The sequence below is a fragment of the Pristiophorus japonicus genome, chromosome 10 (genome assembly GCF_044704955.1).
Source record: "Pristiophorus japonicus isolate sPriJap1 chromosome 10, sPriJap1.hap1, whole genome shotgun sequence".
In the NCBI taxonomy this organism is placed as follows: Eukaryota; Metazoa; Chordata; class Chondrichthyes; family Pristiophoridae; genus Pristiophorus; species Pristiophorus japonicus.
In genome coordinates, this window is record NC_091986.1 from 167775271 (window position 1) to 167803047 (window position 27777).

At 45.6% G+C, this 27777-nt stretch overlaps 1 protein-coding gene across 4 annotated transcripts in view; it reads right to left on the reverse strand.

Annotated features, from left to right (window-relative positions):
* Nucleotides 1–27777, reverse strand: part of ubl3a (ubiquitin-like 3a) — a 179730-nt gene that overhangs the window by 22333 nt on the left and 129620 nt on the right. For all 4 annotated transcript variants that reach the window (XM_070892308.1, XM_070892311.1, XM_070892310.1 and 1 more), the window contains one exon: nucleotides 10353–10461. In XM_070892308.1, coding sequence (XP_070748409.1) covers nucleotides 10353–10461 — 109 coding nt within the window. The remainder of the gene's footprint in view (nucleotides 1–10352; nucleotides 10462–27777) is intronic.

Sequence of the window (27777 nt, forward strand, 5' to 3'; positions counted from 1 at the left end):
GACTTAACTCTTAGATACCCTTAAATTGGCAACAACAATGTTAACAGGTTACTTACTGATATAAAAAATAAAAAGAAAAGCTACTCACCAATCACCAGCCTATCACTTACCCCCTTGGCTGTGACATCACCTTTTGATTTCTTTATACTTTTTTGCCTTCTCTCCCCGCTGCAGCTGCACCGCCTGCCTCTCCACGCACCTGGGCCTTTATAGGCCGCTCCGACACCACGCACTCCCGCCTCTCCACGCACCTGGACCTTTATAGGCTGCTCCGACACCACGCACTCCCGCCTCTCGGACTGCCGTCGCCTCTCCACGCACCTGGGCCTTTATAGGCCGCTCCGACACCACGCACTCCCGCCTCTCCACGCACCTGGGCCTTTATAGGCCGCTCCGACACCACGCACTCCCGCCGCCTCTCCACGCACCTGGGCCTTTATAGGCCGCTCCGACACCACGCACTCCCGCCTCTCCACGCACCTGGGCCTTTATAGGCCTCACCAACGTCACGCACTCCCGCCTCTCGGACAAACAAGTGAAACTTTTGAATAAAATATATTTAAAATTATAACTGAATCATTTACGTTATTTGTTCCATTAACACAATACAACATCATAGAACAGGTTCAAACAGTAAACATTGTCCGTTTGGAATAGTTGCCACTGAGCCTTCAGGCAGCAAAGCGTTCACAGATGAGCTGCTGGCGCTAGGCTCGAGCAATTGTTAAAGGGTTACAACAGCCCACCCTCCTTCGCTGTCGCGTTCCGGGTTCAGGTAGTTGCACGGCTTCCTCGTCCTTCTCCTCGTCATCTGCATCTTCCTGCTTATCAACCACTCTCACCTCAGGTGGGTCTTCTACTACCAGCTGCTGCTGCCTCATGATGGCTAAGTTGTGCAGCATGCAGCACACAACAATGAACTGACCGACAGTCTCAGGGGATTATTGCAAGTAGCCTCCGGAATGGTCCAGGCATCGGAAACGCTGCCTCAAGATGCCAATGGTCCTTTCTATTATGCTGCGCGTCGCAATGTGCGACATGTTGCATTCCCGCTCAGCTTCCATCTGGGTTACGCGTAGGGGCATCATGAGCCAGGTAGCGAGGCCTTACCCTGTCTCCCAGCAGCTAGCTCTGCCCTTCTGGCTGCTGCTGAAACATGGCAGATAGAGCGCTCTCGCATAGGATGAATGCACCATGGGTGCTCCCAAGGTATCTCACATCAACTGCCATGATGCGATACATGTCGTCACAGACAAGCTGCACGTTCATGGAGTGGAAGCTTTTTCTGTTCCTGTACATCTCTGAATCCTCCAAAGGTGCTCACAAGATGATGTGGGTACAATCAATGCAGCCCTGTACCTTTGGGAAGCCAGCAATCCTGGAGAAACCCACAGCCCTGTCATGGATTGCTTGGGTGGTCATGGGGAACTTTATGTAGTCATTCCTCCGGGTATATAGTGCAGCAGTTACCTACCGAATACAGGTATGTGTTGCATGTTGAGAAATGGCGCACACATCCCCAGTTGTGGCCTGGAATGATCCAGATGCATAAAATGAAAGTACAGCTGTAACTTTTACTTCAACTGACAAAGCAGTCCTCCTGACGCTTTTAGGGTGCAGGACTGCTTTTATTAACTCAGATCACGGTTACAACCTCTTTGCGGAAACGCAACCATCTCAGTCTGCATCACTCAAGTATGAACGTCTGTCTCGATATACCCGATGTGGGTAAGGCCTCCTGCCCATCATCCTACATGCTTGGAGGTTCCTGAGGTGATGATGTCGAATCAATCTTCCCCTCCGCAACACAATCATGCAAAAGCCTTGCGCGAGGTATGGCATTGTCAATATTGCCCCCATTATTTAATTGTAGCTATTCGAGAAACTCAAAATATCAAGACAAAATCACTCACCTTCTTTCCTCTCTCCCTCCCAAAGGTCAACGTCCTAGTAGCAACCACACCCTGGCATTCAAGAAACAAAGTCTATTGCAATGATTTGATTTTTTTCCAAAGTACCACCTCACCACCGAACTTTTCCTCACCAGGCTCGAGGGTTGGCCGGCAGAATCGCTCCCTCGCCCGGACACGGGCTCGGCGTCCACGCCCCCCACCCCCCTGGGCTTCTTTTCAAGCTGCTGTATAGCCTAAGGGTTCTCATCACTTCAGTTCGGGTTCCACCCCACCCCCATCCCTGGACTTCTTTTGAAGACGAGCCCAGAGCCCAGGCGAGGGAGAAATTCTGCTGGCTGACAATCCAACCCTCGAGCCCGGTAAGGAAACGTTCGGTGGTGGGGTGGTACTTTGAAAAAAAAATCAAAAATTAAAGAATTGCATTAGACTGCCATTTTCTCCCTTTTGACTTTGAAAAAATTAAGCTTCATGATGCATATTCTTTGCCTTCTCGACTCCCTCCAAAACTTCGCCTAAAAACAATGGCGTCTTTCTGTGCCGATTTATTAATTTTTCTTAAGTGCCCAGAAGGTTTTTTGGGAGTGGTCACATATGTCGTCCTAGAAAAAATGTACTCTGACCAAACTTGCTTAAATGTTGAAAAACTGGCGCAGACATCAGGTAACATGACGCAAAAAAATACTTACCGATAAAAATCGCAACGGAGTTATGCTGCTGCAGAAACTTTGGGAAACTTGGATATTTTAAATTTACAGCAAAAAAAGCAGCGCACGCAAAAAAAAAACGCGCAACTGGGGAAAATTGAGCCCCATGCCTTTAATTTTTTGCTATTTTTCCCTTTTGCGGCCTTAGTCTCTAATACCCCCCCTTACCATTGTTGAACTCTGTCTCTTCCTGATACAATCTGGTTGATTTTACCCAAATTGTTCCTCTGCTCCAAAGCCTGAACTTTTCTTTTCAGACTTTTAGATTTACCCTTACCTGAACCCTCCTTCCCTCTTATTAGAAATGTTCTTAATGAATATTTTGCGTCTGTTTTCACAAAGGAAAGGGGCAATGCAGATACTGCTATCGAGGAGTGTAAAATTCTGGATGAAATAAACAGAGAGAGAGGAGGTATTAAGGGGTTTAGCAGCTCTGAAAGTAGATAAGTCCCCAGGCCCAGATTAAATGCATTCCAGGCTGTTGAGTGAAGTAAAAGAAGAAATAGCAGAGGCCTTGACCATAATTTTCCAGCCAACTTTGGATTTGGGCATGGTGCCGTAGGACTGGAGGACTGCTAATGTGGTACCCTTGTTTAAGAAGGGAGAAAGGGATAGGCCGAGTGTCAGCCTAACCTCAATGGTGGGAAAATTATTGGAAAAATCCTGAAAGACAGGATAAATTTACATTTAGAAAGGCAAGGATTAATTAGGGACAGTCAGCACGGATTTGTCAAAAGATCATGTTTGACTAAGCTGATTGAATTTGGTTATCAGCCACTGGGAATGTTGCCGCTAGAGTTCTCCTCAACCATCCTCTCCCTGTGGCTGAGGAGCTCCTCCCGGAGTCACAGTGCAGATTTCGTCCCCTACAGGACATGATTTTTGCAGCACGACAGTTGCAGGAAAAATGCAGGGAACAGCACTAGCCTTTATACATGGCCTTCTTCGACCTTACAAAGGCCTTTGACACTGTCAACCACGAGGGTCTATGGAGCATCCTCCTCCGTTTTGGATGCCCCCAAAAGTTTGTCAACAACCTCCGCCTGCTCCACGACGACACGCAGGCCGTGATCCTTACCAATGGATCCATTATAGACCCAATCCGGACCGGGGTCAAACAGGGCTGCGTCATTGCCCCAACCCTCTTTTCAATCTTCCTCGCTACCATGCTCCACCTCACAGTCAACAAGCTCTCCGCTGGAGTGGAACTAAACTAGAGAACCAGTGGAAACCTGTTCAACCTTTGTTGTCGCCAGGCCAGGTCCAAGACCACCCCAACCTCTGCGACGAGCTACAGTACAGGGATGACGCCTGCGTCTATGCACAGAGGTTGAACTCCAGGACATTGTTAACATATTTACTGAGGCGTACGAAAACATGGGCCTTACACTAAACATCCATAAGACAAAGGTCCTCCACCAGCCTGTTCTCGTCGCACAGCACTGTCCCTCAGTCATCAGGATCCACAGCGCGGCCCTGGACAACATGGACCATTTCTCATACCTCGAGGGCCTCTCATCAAGAGCAGACATTGACGACGAGATTCAACACCGCCTCCAGTGCGCCACTGCAGCCTTCGCCCGCCTGAGGAAGAGAGCGTTTGAAGACCAGGCCCTCAAATCTGCCACCAAGCTCATGGTCTAAAGGGCTGTAGTAATACCCGCCCTCCTGACTGGCTCAGAGATATGGACCATGTACAGTAGACACCTCAAGTTACTGGAGAAATACCAATATCTCCACAAATCCCCTGGGAAGACAGACGCACTAACATTAGCATCCTCGACCAGGCCAACATCCCCAGCATTGAAGCACTGACCACACTTGATCAGCTCCGCTGGGCAGGCCACATTGTTCGCATGCCAGACACAAGACTCCCAAAGCAAGCACTGTACTCGGAACACCTTCACCGCAAATGAGCCAAAGTTGGGCAGAGGAAATGTTACAAGGACACCCTCAAAGCCTCACTGATAAAGTGCAACATCCCCACTGACACCTGGGAGTCTCTGGCCAATGACCGCCCCAAGTAGAGGAAGTGCATCCGGGAGGGTGCTGAGCACCTCAAGTCTCATCGCCGAGCGCATGCAGAAATCAAGCGCAGGCAGCGGAAAGAGCGTGCGGCAAACCAGTCTCACCCACTCTTTCCCTCACCGACTATCTGTCCCACCTGTGACAGGAACTGTGGTTCTCATATTGGACTGTTCAGCCACCCAAGGTCTCATTTTCAGAGTGGAAGTAAGTCTTCCTAGATTCCGAGGGACTGCCTATGATGATGATGAATTTTTCGAGGAGGTAACCAGGAGTCGATGAAGGTAGTGCATACGATGTAGTGCATATGTACTTTAGCAAAGCTTTTGATAAGGTCCCACATGGCAGACTGGTCACGAAGGTAAAAGCCAATGGGATCCAGGGCAAAGTGGCAAGTTGGATCCAAAATCGGCTTAGAGGTAGGAAGCATCGGGTAATGGTTGATGGATGTTTGTGACTGGAAGGATGTTTCCAGTAGGGTTCTGCAGGGCACAGTACTGGGTCCCTTGCTTTTTGTGGTATACATCAATGATCTAGATTTGAATATAGGGGTATGATTAAGAAGTTTGCAGATCACACTAAAATTGGCTGTGTGGTTGATAATGAAAAGCAAAGTCACGGACTGCAGGAGGATATCAATCTACTGGTCAGATGGGCAGAACAGTGGCAAATGGAATTTAATTCGGAGAAGTGTGAGGTAATGCACTTGGGAGGGCTAATAAGGAAAGGGTACACACATTAAGCGGTAGGCCACTTAATAGTGTAGATGAACAAAGGGACCTTGGATTGCTTGTCCACAGATCCCTGAAAGTAGCAGGCCAGGGGGATAAGGTGGTTAAGGCAGCATACAGAATGCTTGCTTTTATTGGGCAAGGCATAGAATACAAGAGCAGTGAGGTTATGCTTAAATTGTATAATACACTGGTTAGGCCACAGTTGGAATACTGCGTGCAGTTCTGGTCAGCCATATTATAGGAAGGACGTAATTGCACTGGAGAGGGTGCAGAGGAGATTTACGAGGATGCTGCCTGGAATGGAGAATCGTAGCTATGAGGACAGATTGGATAGGCTTGGTTTGTTCTCCTTGGAACAGAGGAGGATGAGGGGAGACCTCATTGAGGTGTATAAAATTTTGAGGAACCTGGATACAGTGGATAGCAAGGGCCTATTTACCTTGGTGGAGGGGTCAATTACGAGGGGGCATAGGTTTAAGGTGATTGGTGGAAGGTTTAGAGGGTTGTGGGGGTCTGGAACTCACTGCCTGGAAGAGTGGTGAAGGCAGAAACCCTCCCCGCATTTAAAAAGTGTTTGGATGGGCACTTGAAGTGCCGTAACCTGCAGGGTTACGGACCTAGAACTGGTAAGTGGGATTAGACTAGATAACCTCTCGTTGGCTGGCGCAGATACGATGGTAAGTACTTCAGGGAATCTAATACAGCCAGAGTGATTTTCTGGAGTAGTTTCGATCGCCTGGATGGGTCGGAGAGGAATTTTCCCAGATTTTTTTCCTCAATTGGCCTGGGTTTTTATCTGTTTCTTTGCCTCTCCGATGAGAATGCATGGCTCCGAGTGGGGTGGAGTGTAAAATGTTGCGATGCATGGGGTGTTGCGGTTGTGTGTGGTCGGACTGGTGTGGTCGGACTGGTTGGGCCAGATGCTCTTTATCTGTCCGCCATTGTACGTTGTTCATAGGTTTATATGTAACCTTCAGGGCTGCTGACTGAGGGCCATGTGGCTCTTTGTTGGCCGGCAGGGACACAATGGGCCAAAATGGCCTCCTTCTGCGCTGTAAACTTCTATGTTTCTAAATCCAGTGTCTGAAGAGAGAAGTTACAGATGATGTTTAAAACAGAAATGATACATTCATAAGTTACTCAGGTGACAACTCTCCATTCACAACAGATAATACCATAAAATATATGTGGCAACTGAGCACAAAAATCTAGGCTAACACTCCAGTGCAGTTCTGAGGGAGTGCTGCACTGTTGGAGGTGCCGTCTTTCAGATGAGGCGTTAAACCGAGGCTCCGTCTGCTCCCTCAGGTGGACGTAAAAGATCCCTTGGCATTATTTTGAAATGCAGGGGAGTTAGAGTGTCCTGGCCAGTATTTATCCCTCAATCAACATCACTAAAAACAGATTAGCTAGTCATCATCACATTGCTGTTTGTGGACTCTTGTGCACAAACTGGCTGCCATGTTTCCTACATTACAACAGTGACTACACTTCAAAAAGTACTTTATTGACTAAAGCACTTTACGACGTCCTGAGGTCATGAAAGGCGTTGTATAAATACAAGTCTTTTTACTGCTGCAGTGCAGGCTTATTTCATAGTACTCAGTTGTGAATGGAGAGTTGTCGCGAGTAACTTAAAAATGTGACATGTAATGGGGAAGAAATAACCCTTTCAGTTCTTTATGGCTTCTGCAGCAAAATAAGATTACAATTCCATTATATATGTGTAGATAGAGAGAAACTGTTCACATTGGCAGAAGGGTCAAGAAGCAGAGGACAGAGATTTAAGGTGTTTGGCAAAAAGAACCAAAGGCGACACAAGAGAAAGCTTTTTTTATGCAGCGAGTGGTTAGGTTCTGGAATGCACTGCCTGAAAGAGTGGAGGAGGTAGACTCAATCTTATCGTTCAAAAGGTTAATGGATAAGTATCTGCAGAAAAACATTCTGCAGGGCTACGGGGAAAGGGCGAGGGAGTGGGACTAGCCGAGAACCAAATGTTCTTCTTCCATGTTGTAACCATTCTATGATTCCACAGTGGTTGACAGGGCCCTTGACCATGTCCGTCCCATTTCCTGCACCTCTGCCCTCAGCCCCTTCTCCTCCCTCCCAAAACCACAATAGGGTTCCCCTCGTCCTCATCTACCACCCCACCGGTCTCCACATTCAACGAATCATCCTCCACCACCTCCAATGCGATGCCACCATCAAAGACATCTTCCCCTCCCCTTTCAGCATTCCAAAGGGACTGCTCCCTCCATAACACCCTGATCCACTCTTCCACCACAGCAACTTCTGCTCCCCTTCCCACAACACTTTCCCATGCAAGCGCAGCAGATACAAGCTTATGGTCGCTTTCCATTTTAATTCTCCATCCCACTTTGACCGAGACCTCCTACACTGTTCCAATGAAGCTCAACGGATGGCTGACGAATGATAGCTCATCTTTCAATTTGGCACTTCACAACCTTCGGGATCCACAATTTCAGATCATAACCACTGCTCCCATGTTTTCCCCGAGACAGCAGGCGCTGATAATGGTTCTGCTGATCATTTCATCTCTCCTGCCTTCCAAACCAGCATGACCTTTTTGTTCTTTTCACCCCTACCCTCTTTCCCTGCTTAAAACCTGTTACATCTGTAATATTTTCCAGTTCCGACAATAGGTCACAAGCCTGAAATGTTAACTATGCTTCTCTCTCTATAGATGCTGCCCGACCTGAATATCTCCAGCATTTTCTGTTTATATTTACAATTCCTTTGTTTATTCAGGATACAGTGAAGACAGAAAATATGTTATTCTCATCTGACATAATCCAATACCACAAGAAGATTGTGCACGGTTATGACTTTGTTTCTGTTCAGCTGATCAGTACAATACCTGATTGTGTCAAATTCCAGTTCTCTCCAACACTCAATGACAAAATAAACATGCCTTGTGCAAGTGCAAGCCATACTTAAATTGTAGATCTGACAGAATGGGTAGAAAAAAAACAGGTATCGTCAGCTCTGCTGGAAAATATTGGCACTGGCTAAAGTAGTTAACAAAATATGTTGCAACAAATATGGTGCCACAGAAAAATGACTTGGTGATAAATATAACTTCGAGATTTCATAATGTTTCTACTGGCTCCACAGCGCCGAGAAGACGATTGAACTTGACTATCGAGAGGAAGTAAAAGTCGTAACAAGATTTCCTTTGTTACAGCTCCTCATAACTGCTGTGACAGTACCAACATTATTTTCCATTTCAACCATTTCATTAAGAAGGCAGTCACAATCCCTTTAGTTTAAACCCTTTATAGGTCTTTGACTTCATATGATGACATGGCTTCTGTAACTGGTCATCCTGGCTTTACTGAGAGGATTGGATAAGTCAAATTTATCACAAATTTACTTGTTATTCACGGATTCTCTTCACAACTGTGAATCCACATTTCTTCTCTAGGCTAGAATATGATGCCAATGTATTGCTGGGCTCTCCAGAAATTAGTGCCAGGTGTTCCTGTGCTAAGGGCACATCTGAATCGCACTACCATTGTGGAAAATTCAAGTAGTAAATTGTTCCTACCTATATAGTGCAGAGGTGCTGCTTATTTGTTGCAGTTGTTACAGTTTGTAGCTTGAACATACCCTTCGAGCCTTTCACTGGCCAGATCCTATTAGAATAATCTACAACAAACTTTTTACTGATAGAGATTTTAACAAAAAAGTAATTGTAGCTAAATTTTAGATTTGTAAGTTGCTAATAAAATGCCCATAAAAATAGTCGAATGCCATCTTGCATACAGCTTGTTCAGATCCACCTGCAAGTCTGCGGTTGTAAAGTGGCAAGGACCAGGTTATTAACATATCAAAGCTGATGAAAAAGATTCTAGTACATTTTCTGCAGTATAGATTATAGTAACTTAAAAATACTTTTGTTGAAGGGTCCTGCAGGAGCAACTTTTCCACATACAATTTGGTGTCAGTAATGAAACTTAATAAAAAGATGTTGCAAACTGTTCAAATATTTCTGTGTGATGTACATAAAATACAAATCAAAAATCACAGTGAAGGGCTCCTACTGGAGATCAACTCTAACCTACAGGAAAAAAAGACACGGCTCTTAATGCTACCAGCTGAGGTTTTGATGCAGTTTTATAAGAAGATCGACACTGGGATTAAATTAATTTAAGGTGTTTTTCACTATGAATATAGTTGGCAGGAAATCAGGGTTCCATCCCTCACCTCTACTCCATATAGTGTAGACACTGCGGTGTGTGCACGCACGTTAGGTCCGTGCAGCAGAGCTGGTCTCCAGTCGTCTCGGTTAATCCTTACCACTGGACCAAGACCTAGCTCTGGCTAGCCCATGAGGTGGCTGGTGAACAATGGCCATCCACATTTTTTTTTAAATCCACACACAGGCATCTTCCACCCTTCAAGATGTAGTTCGGGACCTGGAATATTAGGTTCTTCATTGAAACACTTGTGAACTCATCCCTCTTTGGCGTGGAAGCAAGTCATCCTCGATTCGTGGGACTACCTATGATGATGATACAGTGTAGACACAATCCTGGTTTCCACATTCCAAGGCACTGTAGATGCATGAAAATCTGGGTCTACGATACTGCTTACTGCTATTGAGATAAGAAGCCACACACAGGCATCTTCCACCCTTCAAAATGTAGTTCGGGACCTGGAATATTAGGACCTTCATTGAAACACCTGCGGCTTCCATATAAAATCAGAGCCCAAAGTACCTGGAGAGAAATACTGATTCACCTCTAAAATATATAAGTGATGGAATGATGGGAAGGTGCGCATAGATATTGCTCTCCCAAAACTGGATCCAATTGAAGCGTGGATATAAGTGTTTACAGAAAAGGTTGGGCGTCCTATGGGGGATGGAGTAGCACAGCTAAAAAAGGAACCAGTTTCGAATCAATAGCTACACAAAACATGTAAAAGTCCTAAGTCAGAAAACAACTACTTACCCATTGGCCAGTTTTCATACACATGTTTCGCTATGTCTGCTGCTGAATCATTGGGTGAAAACAGAAATTCTTTTGTTTTTCCACTCACCAAGATGAGACGCAAGTTAATCTGTTTAAAAGGAAAAGACAACATTTCAATATAGTACAGAGAAGCAGTTTGAATATACATTTGTCAATTAATGCTCAAAATTGATGCTACTTAACCATTAGATAGCAGGAACAGCAGTTGGCAAGTCACTGGTGCACACTACCAAAGAAACTTACTGCATATGCCAAATTAACAAAAAAAAAACGATAAACATATTTCAGCAGACAAGATGCTTCTAGCATGTGAATGTAAAATACAATCCAGCTTGTCTGGCCCCTGGAACACGATACTCTCACTTCTAAAAGGGAGGGGGAAAAACTAGCATTTTTGTTGTGCCTTTAACGACCTCAGGACACCCCAAACGCTTCACAGCCAAAGTACTTTTGAAACAGTCACTGTTGCAATGTGGTGAACATGGCAGCCAATTTGCACACAGCAAGGCCCCACAAACAGCAATGAGATACTGACCAGATAATTGTTTTTTTTTAAAGTGATGCTGGTTGAGGTAATAAATATTGGCCAGGACACCGGGAAGAACTCCCCTGCTCTTCTTCAGATAGTGCCAAGGGATTTTTACGTCCACTTGAGGGGGCAGACGGGGCGTTGATTTAATGCCTCATCCAGAAGACGGCTCCTTTGGCAGTGCAGAACTCCCTCAGTATTGCAGTGAAGTGTCAGCCTGGATTATATGCTCAAGTCTCTGGAGTCGGGCATGAACCCACGGCCTGATTCAGAGGTGCGGGTGCCATCACTGAGCCACAATTGACACCTTAACCAAGGGAACTAAAGCTAGGAAGCTACAGCTCCAACCCATGCATACAACTTCTAGAAAGCAAAACTGTTAATTCACAGAGTTCTGAATTAAAGTTTTGATTTAAACTTGAATGTTTAAGTAGAACCTTTCTTTAACACTAAATAGCAATCTCATTGTGCGAGGCCCCTTGGGGAAGAGTGACCATAATATGGTGGAATTCTGCATTAGGATGGAGAATGAAACAGTTAATTCAGAGACCATTGTCCAGAACTTAAAGAAGGGTAACTTTGAAGGTATGAGGCATGAATTGGCTAAGATAGATTGGCTAATGATACTTAAGGGGTTGACTGTGGATGGGCAATGGCAGACATTTAGAGACCGCATGGATGAATTACAACAATTGTACATTCCTGTCTGGCGTAAAAATAAAAAAGGGAAGGTGGCTCAACCGTGGCTATCTAGGGAAATCAGGGATAGTATTAAAGCCAAGGAAATGGCATACAAATTGGCCAGAAATAGCAGCGAACCTGGGGACTGGGAGAAATTTAGAACTCAGCAGAGGAGGACAAAGGGTTTGATTAGGGCAGGGAAAATGGAGTACGAGAAGAAGCTTGCAGGGAACATTAAGGCGGATTGCAAAGGTTTCTATAGGTATGTAAAGAGAAAAAGGTTAGTAAAGACAAACGTAGGTCCCCTGCAGTCAGAATCAGGGGAAGTCATAACGGGGAACAAAGAAATGGCAGACCAATTGAACAAGTACTTTGGTTCAATATTCACTAAGGAGGACACAAACAACCTTCCGGATATAAAAAGGGTCAGAGGGTCTAGTAAGGAGGAGGAACTGAGGGAAATCTTTATTAGTCGGGAAATTGTGTTGGGGAAATTGATGGGATTGAAGGCCGATAAATCCCCAGGGCCTGATGGACTGCATCCCAGAGTACTTAAGGAGGTGGCCTTGGAAATAGCGGATGCATTGACAGTCATTTTCCAACATTCCATTGACTCTGGATCAGTTCCTATCGAGTGGAGGGTAGCCAATGTAACCCCACTTTTTAAAAAAGGAGGAAGAGAGAAAGCAGGGAATTATAGACCGGTCAGCCTGACCTCAGTAGTGGGTAAAATGATGGAATCAATTATTAAGGATGTCATAGCAGCGCATTTGGAAAATGGTGACATGATAGGTCCAAGTCAGCATGGATTTGTGAAAGGGAGATCATGCTTGACAAATCTTCTGGAACTTTTTGAGGATGTTTCCAATAAAGTGGACAAAGGAGTACCAGTTGATGTGGTATATTTGGACTTTCAGAAGGCTTTCGACAAGGTCCCACACAGGAGATTAATGTGCAAAGTTAAAGCACATGGGATTGGGGGTAGTGTGCTGACGTGGATTGAGAACTGGTTGTCAGACAGGAAGCGAAGAGTAGGAGTAAATGGGTACTTTTCGGAATGGCAGGCAGTGACTAGTGGGGTACCGCAGGGTTCTGTGCTGGGGCCCCAGTTGTTTACATTGTACATTAATGATTTAGACGAGGGGATTAAATGTAGTATCTCCAAATTTGCGGATGACACTAAGTTGGGTGGCAGTGTGAGCTGCGAGGAGGATGCTATGAGGCTGCAGAGTGACTTGGATAGGTTAGGTGAGTGGGCAAATGCGTGGCAGATGAAGTATAATGTGGATAAATGTGAGGTTATCCACTTTGGTGGTAAAAACAGAGAGACAGACTATTATCTGAATGGTGACAGATTAGGAAAAGGGAAGGTGCATTTCCTTCCTTTCTGCTCCTTTTGTTATCTTCATACCAAAAAATGAACTCTCCAATGTGAAAAGATAGTTTTCTATATAAAATGTACATTTAACAGCGGCTTTAGTAGTCCCTCAGAAAATGGTCGTGGATGTTGAAGTGTAGAAGTGCACATGTTGGCAGTAGTTCTTGTCGTGAGTCATTGTTTTAGACCAGTTACAAATTAAATTGTGGTGTGTGAAAGAAGCTAAGTGAAGGACAAAGGTTAAAAGAAACAACAAATGTAGAAATGGTTAATTAGGGCATTGTTTTTTGGATTACCACTGCATGGTACAAGCGCAACATCCCGAATCTGAAATTCCGAAAACTGGAATTGTCCGAAAACCGGACATATCGGCGAGCGGTGAAGTCCGAAATCAGGCACTGAGTATCAGAAACTGGGGCCATAGCAGGAGAAAATGGTAAGAAAACACATTTAGAAGCTCTTTATCTGAATGCACGCAGCATTCGTAACAAATTAGATGAGCTGTCGGCACAAATAGTTACAAATGAGTATGATCTGATAGCCATAACAGAGACGTGGTTGCAAGCTGACTAAGACTGGGAACTAAATATTCAGGGGTACTTGACAATTCGGAAGGACAGACAGAAAGGAAAAGGAGGTGGAGTAGCTCTGTTGATAAAGGATGGATTCACTGCAAGAGTGAGAAAAGATATTGGTTCAAATGATCAGGATGTTGAAACAGTTTGGATGGAGATAAGGAATAATAATGGGAAAAAGTCACTGGTGGACGTAGTCTATAGGCCCCCTAACAGTAGCAACTCTGTTGGCCGGAGTATAAATCAAGAAATAGTGGGGGCTTGTAAAAAGGTAACGGCAATAATCATGGGTGATTTTAATCTCCATATTGATTGGACAAATCAAATTGGTCAGGGTAGCCTTGGAAGAGTGCATAAGGGACGGGTTCCTTGAGCAGTATGTAACGGAACCAACCAGGAGGCAGACTATCTTAGATCTGGTCCTGTGTAATGAGACAGGATTAATAAACAATCTCCTAGTAAAGGATCCCCTTGGAATGAATGATCATAGCATGATTGAATTTGGAATTCAGATGGAGAGCGAGAAAGTTGGATCTTAAACCAGTGTACTAAGCTTAACTAAAGGAGACTACATCATGGTACATCAGTCATTGAAGGTTGGCATGCAGGTACAGCAGGCGGTTAAGAAAGCAAATGGCATGTTGGCCTTCATAGCGAGGGGATTTGAGTACAGGGGCAGGGAGGTGTTGCTACAGTTGTACAGGGCCTTGGTGAGGTCACACCTGGAGTATTGTGTACAGTTTTGGTCGTCTAACTTGAGGAAGGACATTCTTGCTATTGAGGGAGTGCAGCGAAGATTCACCAGACTGATTCCCGGGATGGTGGGACTGACCTATCAAGAAAGACTGGATCAACTGGGCTTGTATTCACTGGAGTTCAGAAGAGTGAGAGGGGACCTCATAGAAACATTTAAAATTCTGACGGGTTTGGACAGGTTGGATGCAGGAAGAATGTTCCCAATGTTGGGGATGTCCAGAACCAGAGGTCACAGTCTAAGGATAAGGGGTAAGCCATTTAGGACCGAGATAAGGAGAAACTTCTTCACCCAGAGAGTGGTGAACCTGTGGAATTCTCTACCACAGAAAGTAGTTGAGGCCAATTCACTAAATATATTCAAAAGGGAGTTAGATGAAGTCCTTACTACTCGGGGGATCAAGGGGTATGGCGTGAAAGCAGGAAGGGGGTACTGAAGTTGCATGTTCAGCCATGAACTCATTGAATGGCGGTGCAGGCTAGAAGGGCTGAATGGCCTGCTCCTGCACCTATTTTCTATGTTTCTATGTTGGAAATATTTCGTAAAGGAAAGATGGTGGAAGGAAAACATGTATTTTTCAGGAACCAATTGAAAAAACATTTCCATCTCTTACAACATTTATTTCCAAATTCTGTGTAGTTGAGCACCCCTCCCTCACTTCCAAACTCAGCATAAGCTCTCATTTACTGAGGAATTCTACAAAAGATCTGCCAGTACAAGAGAGAGTCCAGCATCTCAGTTCAGCCCACACACACGTCAGACTTCATTCGATTCTAAACAATCTAGCAGTCATTGGTAAAGAGCCTGCAATTTGCAGGCACCTTCCAAATTGAAATTAAACAGATTAATTTCAGTCAGAATTTACTTAACAATTCAACTACTTGGTCTCTCAGCTCCACCTTAAACAGAATACTATATTGTGCATTACATAACATTCCATATAGAATAGCACTTCATCCAACTCTAGTATTTAAAGCATGTTTGTTACTCCTTAAGAGGGTAAGAAATATATTGCTGGAACCATCCTCAAAAAAAAATTAAATATTCTCATTCCCATTAGGACCAGAAGTACAGACAAGTCCCCTCTGCTCGTGCTTCCAAAACAAACTTTAAAAAAAAAAACAAGTTCATTGTAGAAATAACATGGAGGCCAATTCACACATTGTGCTTGCGCAGGCTCTCAAAGAGCTATTTACCAAGTCTCATTTCTTGCCATTTAAATCTTTCAAATATTTATCCACTTCGCATTGAGAAGTGATTATGGATTCTGCTTCCACCACTGCTTCTAGTAGGATATATCATGTCCCAACAAACCTTTGTTAAAAAAAAAAATATTCTCACCTTTCCCATGGTTCTTTTCATGATTATCTTAAATATATGGACCCTAGTTTTGATTCATAAAAATAGTTTTGCCAGATTTACTCAATTTTGAACATCTCTATTAAATCTCAACAGTCTTCTGGGTTCAAATTAAAAGAGTCACACTTTCCCTAAACTCTCATGACTAAAGTCTTGCATCCATGGCATCATCTTGGTGAATCTCTTCTGCACTCTCTCCATGACCTATTTATTCCTTCCTAAAGTCCACGATGACATGCAGACAGTGATCCTGACCAACAGATCCACCACAGACCCAATCCACATCCGGACTGGGGTCAAGCAGGGCTGCATCGTCGCACCAACGCTTTTCTTGATCTTTGCTGCAATACTCCATCTCACTCTCAACAAGCTCCCCGCTGGAGTGGAATTAAACTATAGAACCAATGGGAACCTGTTCAACCTTCTCCTCCTTCAGGCTAGATCCAAGGTCGTCCCATCCTGTGTCGTCGAACTACAGTACGCGGATGACGCTTGCGTCTGTACACAGAGGCTGAACTTCAAGTCATCGTCAACATCTTCAACCAGCCGTATGAAAGCATGGGCCTTACGCTAAATATCCATAAGATATTTGTCCTCCAACAACCTGATCCCACCACACAGCACTGCCCCCCGATCACCAAAATCCATACCTCAGGAGCCTATCAGCAAGGGCAGACATCGATGACGAGGTCCAACGTTGCCTCCAGTGTGCCAGCGCAGCCTTCGGTCACCTGAAGAGAGTGTTTGAAGACCAGTATCTCAAATCTGGCACCAAGCTTATGGTCTACAGGGCAGTAGTGATACCCGCCTCCTATATGGCTCAGAGACATGGACCATATACAGCAGACATTTCAAAGCACTGGAGAAGTACCACCAACACTGCCTCTGCAAGATCCTGCAAATCCACTGGGAGGATAGATGCACAGTCAGTGTTCTCGACCAGGACAACATCCCCAGCATCGAAACACTGACCACACTCGACCAGCTCTGTTGGGCGGGCCACATTGTCTGCATGCCTGACACGAGACTCCCAAAGCAAACGCTCTACTCTGAACTCCTACACGGCAAGCGAGCCCCAGGTGGACAGAGGAAACGTTTCAAGGATACCTTCAAAGCCTCCTTGATAAAGTGTAGCATCCCCACCAGCACCTGGGAATCCCTGGCCCAAGACTGCCCAAGACTGCCCAAAGTGGAGGCAGAGCATCCGGGAGGGCGATGAGAACCTAGAGTCTTGTCGCCGAAAGCATGCAGAAATCAAGCGTAGACAGCGGAAGGAGCGTGCAGCAAACCAGACACCCACCCACCCTTTCCTTCAACCACTGTCTGTCCCACCTGTTAGAGACTGTAATTCCCGCATTGGGACTGTAGAGTCATCTGGGAACTCACTTTGAGAGTGTAAGCAAGTCTTCCTTGGTTCCGAGGGACTACCGATGAATTCCTTCCTAAAGGTGCCCAAAATTAGACCTGACAATGATTTGTAATGGTTTAGCATTACTTTTTTTTAAAAAAGCTCTATACCCCTATCTAGGATCCTATACGCCAGTCAACTTATCCTTCCAATTTTAACTCAAATTTCGGCGAAAACAGTAGTTTTGCGGCAAAATGACTGTTTGCTGCATTACTGTTTTTAGGCCGAACTTTCGGCCTTTTTGTCTGCATCGGTAAAGTCGGCATTGCACAAGGATTGCGGCGCAAACCGCAAGTTGCGACAACTTTAGTCCAGGGCCGGTCGCGCTGTGAGAGGCACCTGGGGGGGGGGATTGGGGGGACAAAAAAATTGCAAAAAACATTCACAAAACCCTTACCTACTAAATTACTGAAAAATAATGAAAGCTTTAACTTACTTTTTTTTGTCGGTCTTCATACTGCTGGCAGGGCTGCACCAACAGGTTTGACCCTGTCGGTATCTGGGCGCAGACTACGGGTCTGGACACAGTTGAAAGTATGACTGTAACGCAATCCGCGGCGTTGCACGTCATTTCACGGCGGCACTCTTCTTGTCGGTAGTACTTGGAAGTGCCGCCGCAAAAAGGTGCTAGAGGATCCCGCCGACCGGGTTTTCGCCACGGATGATCAAATCGCGGCAAAAACCCGGTCGCAAAGTTGGCGAAAATCAAGCCCCAAGTCTGTGCTCCTCTTCAAGTTTTACCATTTAGACTATATATCTTTCCTTATCCTTCCTCCTAAAATACACCACCTCACACTTCTCCACATTTAAGTTTCATCTGACATCCATCTGCTCAGTCCACTAACTTGTCTATGTCCCCCTGACAAACAAGTTAGTGGAGTAAGCAGATCATCTTCCGTTACCTCACTCATTTTTTTTGTTGTCTATAAATTTTTTTGTTGTCTGTAAGTATTCAAGTCCAGATTAGATAGATGAATAGACAAGAAAGGATCCTTACAAAGAAATGATCCCACACTGACGCCTAGGGATCACCATTGTTTACATCCTTTCAGCGCTTAACAAGATCCATTAACCAGTTTTCTGATCTTTAACTAACTTACTCGCCATACTGTTAATTCCCTTTAAGACCATCCTTTCATTTAGCCCGTTCTGGCTACGGCGATGTAGCAGTAAGTTGTGTTTATTGGAGACATTTCTGAATATTTGTCTGATTTGTCAATTAGATAAGATACTGTATGTGACTTAATGTTATTAAACAGCCACCTATGCAGCCTCATCAAAGACCTTTTGAAAATCCATATACACAACACCCATTGCATACTCTTATGCATACACTCCCGATTTCCCAATGACCTCTTAATCCATCAGACATGATTGGCCGTTTACAAATTCATAGCATTCTTTCACTCAGTGACTAATGTGGAGGTTAAGAAAGGGGTACTTCATCTTTGACTCTGGTACTCTGGAAACTGCCGCACTGACATTTCAGGGCAGATTCCAGAACATGCTAGTTTCGATCGCCTGGATGGGTCAGAGAGGAATTTTCCCAGATTTTTTTCTCCCTAAATTGGCCTGGGTTTTTGTCTGATTTTTGCCTCTCCCAGGAGATCACATGGCTTCGGTTGGGGTGGAGTGTAGAATGTTTCAGTATAAGGGGTGTCGTAGTTGTGAGGGGCAGTCTGGTTGGCCTGGATGCTCTTTGCCTTTCCGTCATTATTCATAGGTTTTTATGTAACCTTTAAGGCTGCTGACCAAGGGCCATGCGACTCTTTGTCGGCCAGCGTGGACACGATGCAGATCGAGCAGCGGGTGTCCGGGGTCGGAGGCCTATAAAAGACTCGTCGAGGAGGAGACGGGAGATCGAGCAGCGGGAGTCCGGGGGCGGAGGCCGATAAAAGACTCGTCGAGGAGGAGCCAGCTTGTGCAGAAGGTAAACAAAGAAGTAGAAAGAAATCGAAAGGTGACATCACAGTCAAGGGGGTAACTGATTGGTGAGTAGTTTTTCTTTTCTTTTCCTTTATCAGTAGGTAACCTTTATCATTGTTGTTGCCAAATTAAGTTAATCTAGGGGTTAAGTCATGGTAGGAGAGCTCAGACACGTGTCATGCTCCTCCTGTGCTATGTAGGAACTCAGGGACGCTTAGTGTCCCTGACGACTACATGTGCGGGAAGTGTGTCCTGCTGCAGCTCCTGGCAGACTGCATTGCGGCACTGGATTCACTTTGGAGAATCTGCGATGCTGAGGATGCCATGAATAGCACGTTTAGTGACTTGGTCTTACCGCAGGTAAAGGTTACACAGACAGATAGGGAATGGGAGACCAACAGGAAGAGCAGTGGAAGGAAGGTAGTAGAGGGGATCTCTTGCAGTCATCAATCTCCAAAACACATACACCGTTTAGGGTACTGCTGGGGGGGGGGGGGGGGGGTGGGGCGGATGACTCATCAGGGGAGAGCAGCAGCAGCCAAGTCCATGGCACGTTTGGTGGCTCTGCTGCACAGGAGAACAGGAAAAAGAGTGGGAGAGCTATAATGGCACGGAATTCTATTGTAAGGGGAATACACAGACGTTACTGCGGCCACAATCGAGACTCCAGGATGGTATGTTGCCTCCCTGGTGCAAGGGTCAAGGATGTCTCGGAGCGTTTGCAGGACATTTTGGAGGGGGAGGGTGAACAGCCAGTTGTCGTGGTGCATATAGGTACCAACGATATAGGTATAAAACAGGATGAGGTCCTAATTTAGGGAGCTAGGTGAATTTAGGGAGCTAGGAGTTGAATTCACAAGTAGGACCTCAAAAGGTAGTAATCTCAGGATTGTTACCAGTGCCACGTGCTAGTCAGAGTATGAATCGCAGGATAAGCTCAGATGAATATGTGGCTTGAGGAGTGGTGCAGAAGGGAGGGATTCAAATTCCTGGGACATTGGAACCGGTTCTGGGGGAGGTGGGACCAGTACAAACCGGACGATCTGCACCTGGGTAGGACCAGAACCAATGACCTAGGGGAAGTATTTGCTAATGCTGCTGGGGAGGGGTTAAACTAATATGGCAGAGGATGGGAACCTATGCAGGGAGACAAAAGGAAGTAGAAGGGGGCAGAAGCAAAAGATAGAAAGAAGAAAAGTAAAAGTGGAGGGCAGAGAGACCCAAGGCAAAAATCAAAAAGGGCCACATTACACCAAAATTCTAAAGGGGCAAAGAGTGTTAAAAAGTCAAGCCTGAAGGCTCTGTGCCTCAATGCGAGGAGTATTTGTAATAAGGTGGACGAATTAACTGCACAGGCAGCAATTAATGATAATATAATTGGCATCACGGAGACATGGCTCCAGGGTGATCAAGGCTGGGAACTCAACATCCAGGAAGGATAGACAGAAAAGAAAAAGGAGGTGGGGTAGCGTTGCTGGTTAAAGAGGAAATTAATGCAATAGTAAGGAAGGACATTAGCTTGGATGATGTGGAATTGGTATAGGTGGAGCTACGGAATTGCAAAGGGCAGAAAACGCTAGTGGGAGTTGTGTACAGACCACCAAACAGTAATAGAGGGGTTGGGGACAGCATCAAACAAGAAATTAGGAATGCGTGCAATAAAGGTACAGCAGATATCATGAGCGACTTTAATCTACATATAGATTGGGCTAACCAAACTGATAGCAATACAGTGGAGGAGGATTTCCTGGAGTGTATTAGGGATGGTTTTCTAGACCAATATGTCGAGGAACCAACTAGAGGGCTTGCCATCCTTGACTGGGTGATGTGTAATGAGAAAGGACTAATTAGCAATCTTGTTGTGCGAGGCCCCTTGGGGAAAGAGTGACCATAATATGGTAGAATTCTTTATTAAGATGGAGAGTGACACAGTTAATGCAGAGACTAGGGTCCTGAACTTAAGGAAAGGTAACTTCAATGGTATGAGACATGAATTGGCTAGAATAGACTGGCAAATGTTACTTAAAAGGTTGGCGGTAGATAGGCAACGGCAAACATTTAAAGATCACATGGATGAACTTCAACAATTGTACATCCCTGTCTGGAGTAAAAATAAAACGGGGAAAGTGGCTCAACCGTGGCTAACAAAGGAAATTAAGGATAGTGTTAAATCCAAGGAAGAGGCATATAAATTGGCCAGAAAAAGCAGCAAACCGGAGGACTGAGAGAAATTTAGAATTCAGCAGAGGAGAACAAAGGGTTTAATCAGGAAGGGGGAAATAGAGTATGAGAGGAAACTTGCCGGGAACATAAAAACTGACTGCAAAAGTTTCTATAGATATGTGAAGAGAAAAAGATTAGTGAAGACAAATATAGGTCCCTTGCAGTCAGATTCAGATGAATTTATAATGGGGAACAAAGAAATGGCAGACCAGTTGAGCAAATACTTCGGTTCGGTCTTCACGAAGGAAGACACCAATAACCTTCCGGAAATACTAACGGACTGGGGATCTAGTGAGGAGGAGGAACTGAAGGACATGCTTATTAGGCGGGAAACTGTGTTTGGGAAATTGACTGGACTGAAGGCCGATAAATCCCCGGGGCTTGATAGTCTGCATCCCAGAGTACTTAAGGAAGTGGCCCTAGAAATAGTGGATGCATTGGTGATCATTTTCCAACAGTCTATCAACTCTGGGTCAGTTCCTATCGACTGGACGGTAGCTAATGTAACACTTTTTAAAAAGGGAGGGAGAGAGAAAACCGATAATTATAGACTGGTTAGCCTGACATCAGTAGTGGGGAAAATGTTGGAATCAATTATTAAAGATGAAACAGCAGAGCATTTAGAAAGCAGTGACAGGATCACTCCAAGTCAGCTTGGATTTATGAAAGGGAAATCATGCTTGACAAAACTTATAGAATTTTTTGAGGATGTAACTAGTAGAGTGGACAAGGGAGAACCAGTGGATGTGGTGTGTTTGGACTTTCAAAAGGCTTTTGACAAGGTCCCACACGAGAGATTGTTGTGCAAAATCAAAGCACATGGTATTGGGGGTAATGTACTGACGTGGATAGAGAACTGATTGGCAGACAGGAAGCAGAGTCTCGGGATAAACGGGTCCTTTTCAGAATGACAGGCAGTGACTAGTGGGGTGCTGCAGGGCTCAGTGCTGAGACCCCAACTATTTACAATATACATTAATGATTTAGATGAAGGAATTGAGTGTAATATCTCCAAGTTTGCAGATGACACTAAACTGGGTGGCGCTGTGAGGAGGGCGCTAGGAGGCTGCAGGGTGACTTGGACAGGTTAGGTGAGTGGGCAAATGCATGACAGATGCAGTATAATGTGGATAAATGTGAGGTTATCCACTTTGGGGGCAAAAACACGAAGGCAGAATATCTGAATGGCGGCAGATTAGGAAAAGGGGAGGTGCAACGAGATCTGGGTGTCATGGTACATCAATCATTGAAAGTTGGCATGCAGGTACAGCAGGCAGTGAAGGCCTTCATAGCTAGGGTATTTGAGTATAAGAGCAGGGAGGTCTTACTGCAGTTGTACAGGGCCTTGGTGAGGATCACCTGGAATATTGTGTTCAGTTTTGATCTCCTAATCTGAGGAAGTACGTTCTTGCTATTGAAGGAGTGCAGCGAAGGTTCACCAGACTGATTCCTGGGATGGCAGCACTGACATATGAGGAGAGACTGGATCGACTGAGCCAGTATTAACTGGGAGTGTAGAAGGATGAGAGGGGATCGCTTAGAAACATAAAATTCTGACAGGACTGGACAGGTTCAATGCAGGAAGAATGTTCCCGATGTTGGAGAAGTCCAGAAGCAGAGGACACAGTCTAAGGATAAGGGGTAAGCCATTTAGGACTGAGATGAGGAGAAACTTCTTCAGAGTTGTTAACCTGTGGAATTCCTTGCCGCAGAGAGTTGTTGATGCCAGTTCAGTGGATATATTCAAAAGGGAGTTAGATATGGCACTTATGGCTAAAGGGATCAAGGGGTATGGAGAGAAAGCAGGAAAGGGGTACTGAGGTGAATGATCAGCCATGACCTTAATGAATGGTGGTGCAGGCTCGAAGGGCCTACTCCTGCACCTATTTTCTTTGTTTCTATGTTACGCGCTGCAAATTTCTATGTTTCTGTGCAACAGGGGGTATAAAAGGGCATTTGGCAGTTATTTTCAAATTCGGGTTTAGGATACTGTTTCAAACACATTTCACAGTGGCTAAGAGAAATATGTCCATGCAAGCAAGTTTAATACTACCCTATACAAGTCATCTGGAAATTTCAGCCACAACGCATCCAAAGAAACCACTTTTTAAATTGACTGGACTGTTTGGATTTTATGCGTCTGCTAAAGCACAAAGATTCAGAAAACATACAAAAACTTAGTGCAAGATTTGGATCAAATACAATAAAGTCGTAGATGACAAGAGCCTTGTTCGCGAGAGAACACACATTCTGGAGAGAAATGGAGAGGCGGCGCTAATTATTGATCCAATGTTCGTGTCCTAGTGGTAAATGATGTGAACGGGACACGAAAGATTTGGTGAGGTTAGCCCTCAGGAAGCATGCTTGGTGGGAAGGTCAGAGAGAGAACATGACAGAGCAGTTGATGTTGCTTGCAAGGAGGCAGCAACAGAACCCTCAACGGATCAGGGGTAGCTGTGAGCTTACTCAAGATTCAAGCCTCAGACGGCAGCAGTAGAGCAGGAAGGCGGAACAGTAGTAATGGCTTGGGATGAGGATTAGGGGTGTAAAATACCTGCGAGGGTAAAAATGAAAAGTGGCATGATTGGGTGACAGGAATGGAAGGACACAGAAGTCAGGGGCATCAAGTGGGGCCAACAGTTAAAAAAAAAAGAAAGGGACATAGAAGTAATTGGCTCAGATTCGGATGCAGCAACCAGAATGTGCAGGAATGAATTCAGAGCCAAATCAGGTTACACATGCATCACAGCGATTTGGGTTGAAGTGTAGCCAGATAATTGGAGGGAGGGGGGAAAGATGAAATGAGAGAGAGCCCAAAGTTAAAGCCCAAGCTCCCGCCATCAATGTGCCCTCTAATTTTTTTTTAAAAAAAGAGCCAGTGCGGCCGCTTTAACGGGCCAAAATAAATTATGCGCCTGTGTTATTTTTCTATTTAAAAGCTGGCAGTGCCGGACCTTCACAGAGCGGTGTGCACGTGCAGTTGGAAGCGAAGATTGCCCACGATTGGATGTAACTGACTTGTGGACAGGGTGGAGTCAGCTTGGAGCATCAACGACCCAGTATGCAATATCAGAGTTCTGGCGATAGAGTAGATCCAGAAGCTGTTTGAGGCAGAATCTGTGGGTACACTTCTGGAGGACGTCCAGTGGAATAAGAGGGCCAAGGAGTGTAATGTCACCGTGATCCTGCCGAGGTTGATTCAGGGGTCCAGTGGAGGTGTGTCACAGCATCCAGTGTTAGCAGTGTGCACCAGTGAAGCTTGTATATCAGTAGAGAAGCGAGAAGCAGTGGAAGAAATTTAGAATCCAGTAGAGAGGACTAAATGTTTAATTAGGAGGGGGAAAATAGAGTATGAGAGGAATCTTGCTGGAAACATAAAAACTGACTGCAAAAGCTTCTATAGATATGTGAAGAGAAAGAGATTAATGAAGACAAACGTAGGTCCCTTGCAGTCTGAATCAGGTGAAGTTAGAATGGGGAAGAGAGAAATGGCAGACCAATTGAACAAATACTTTGGTTCTGTCTTCACGAAGGAAGACACCAATAACCTTCCAGAAATACTAGGGGACAGAGGATCGAGCGAGAAGGAGGAAGTGAAGGAAATCCTTATTGGTCAAGAAAGTGTGTTAGGGAAATTGATGGGATTGAAGGCCGATAAATCCCCGGGGCCAGATAGTCTGCATCCCAGAGTACTTAAGGAAGCAGCCCAAGAAATAGTGGATGCATTGGTGATCATTTTCTAACAGTCTATCGACTCTGGATCAGTTCCTATGGACTGGAGGGTAGCTAATGTAACACCACTTTTTTAAAAAAAGGAGGGAGAGAAAAACAACAGGGAATTATAGACCGGTTAGCCTGACATCGGTATTGGGGAAAATGTTGGAATCAATTAAAGATGAAATAGCAGCGCATTTGGAAAGTAGTGACAGGATCGGTCCAAGGCAGGATGGATTTATGAAAGGGAAATCATGCTTGACAAATCTTCGAGAATTTTTTGAGGCTGTAACTAGTAGAGTGGACAAGGGAGAACCAGTGCATGTGGTGTATTTGGACTTTCAAAAAGCTTTTGACAAGGTCCCTCACAATAGATTCTTGTGCAAAATTAAAGCACATGGTATTGGGGGTAATGTAATTGACGTGGATAGAGAACTGGTTGGCAGACAGGAAGCAGAGAATCGGGATAAACGGGTCCTTTTCAGAATGGCAGGCAGTGACTAGTGGGATGCCGCAGGGCTCAGTGCTGGTACTCCGACTATTTGCAATATACATCAATGATTTAGATGAAGGAATGGAGTGTAATATCTCCAAGTTTGCAGATGACACTAAGCTGGGTGGCAGTGTGAGCTGTGAGGAGGATGCTAAGAGGCTGCAGGGTGACTTAGACAGGTTAGGTGAGTGGGCAAATGCATGGCAGATGCAGTATAATGTGGATAAATGTGAGGTTATCCACTTTGGTGACAAAAACGTGAAGGCAGATTATTATCTGAATGGCGGCAGATTAGGAAAAGAGGTGCAACGAGACCTGGGTGTGATGGTACATCAGTCATTGAAAGTTGGCATGCGGGTACAGCGGGCGGTGAAGGCAGCAAATGGCCTTCATAGCTAGGGGATTTGAGTTTAGGAGCAGGGAGGTCTTACTGCAGTTGTACAGGGCTTTGGTGAGGCCTCACCTGGAACATTGCGTTCAGTTTTCGTCTCCTAATCGGAGGAAGGACGTTCTTGCTATTGAAGGAGTGCAACGAAGGTTCACCAGACTGATTCCCGGGATGGCAGGACTGACATATGAGGAGACTCTGGATCGACTGGGCCTGTATTCACTGGAGTTAAGATGAATGAGAGGGGATCTCATAGAAACATATAAAATTCTGACGGGATTGGACAGGTTAGATGCAGGAAGAATGTTCCCGATGTTGGGGAAGTCCAGAACCAGGGGTCACAGTCTAAGGATAATTGGTAAGCCATTTAGGACCGAGATGAGGAGAAACTTCTTCACTCAGAGTTGTGAACCTGTGGAATTCTCTACTGCAGAGATTTGTTGATGCCAGTTCATTAGATATATTCAAGAGGGAGTTAGATATGGCCCTTATGGCTAAAAGGATCAAGGGGTATGGAGAGAAAGCAGGAAAGGGGTACTGAGGTGAATGATCAGCCATGATCTTATTGAATGGTGGTGCAGGCTCGAAAGGCAGAGTGGCCTACTCCTGCACCTATTTTCTTTGTTTCTATGGCCCCAAGTTTCCACATGATTTGCTCCTGATTTTTAGGAGCAACTGGTGTAGAACGGAGTATCTTAGAAATCGGAATTCTCGTCATTTAGTTTGCTCCAGTTCTAGTCAGTTAGAACAGTTTCACTTTGGAACAGAATTTTTTTTTCCAAAAGGGGGCGCGTCCGGCCACTTACGCCTGTTTTCAAAGTTTTGTCAGTGAAAACTTACACCAAACTAACTTAGAATTAAGTAAGTGAAGATTTTTGTACGCTCGAAAAAACCTTGTCTACACTTTAGAAAATCAGGCGTAGGTTACAAAACAGGCGTAGGGAATGGGGGAGGGGGGGGGGGGTTTAAAGGGAAGTGTACAAACATTAAACACTTCAGTTTTACAAATAAAGAGCCATCATCAATAATAAATGATAATTACATCAATAAATCAACCAATAAATGAATCAAAAAAAAAGAAATAATTTTTTTTTAAATCAATAAATAAAACATTTTCTACTTACCGACTGCAGCACCGGGAGCCCTCCAACAGCGTTGTGGGATGCCCCCCCCCCCAGTGTGCCTCTATCTCTCTGTCTGTCTGTGTGTGTCTCACATTCTCTGTCTGTCAGTGTCTGTGTTTCTGACAGCGAGGGGAGGGGGGGGAGCAGAGGGAGAGATGGGGGGGGAGGAAAGGAGATGGGGGGGGAGGAAAGGAGATGGGGGGGGAGGAAAGGAGATGGGGGGGGAGGAAAGGAGATGGGGGGGGAGGAAAGGAGATGGGGGGGAGGAAAGGAGATGGGGGGGAGGAAAGGAGATGGGGGGGGAGGAAAGGAGATGGGGGGGAGGAAAGGAGATGGGGGGGGAGGAAAGGAGATGGGGGGGAGGAAAGGAGATGGGGGGGAGGAAAGGAGATGGGGGGGAGGAAAGGAGATGGGGGGGAGGAAAGGGGGAGGAAAGGAGGAGGAGGAGGAGGAGGGAGGCTGAATGGGCGGGGCCCGAGACTTCAGGCAAGGCCCGTCCTCAGCACCAGATTTACAGGTAGGTGGCGTTGGGTCGGGTCGGGGGGGGGGGGGGTGGTGGCAGGGAGGTCGGTTCGGTTCGGTCGGGGGGAAGGAGGGAGAGGGAGGTCAGGTCGGATCCAGTCCGGGTGGGGAAGTGGGAGTCAGGTCGGATCCAATCCGGGGGGGGGGGGGGGGGGGGGGGAAGAGACGGGTCGGGTCCGGGGGGGGAAGTGGGAGTCGGGTCAGGTCTGGAGGCGGGAAGCGGGAGTCGAGTCTGGAGGAAGCAGGAGCTGGCTGTGGGAGGAGCCTTATTCACAGAGCCCCAGTGAGGCCATTCGGCCAGGGCTAGGGGCTGCATGCTTCGCGCCCCTC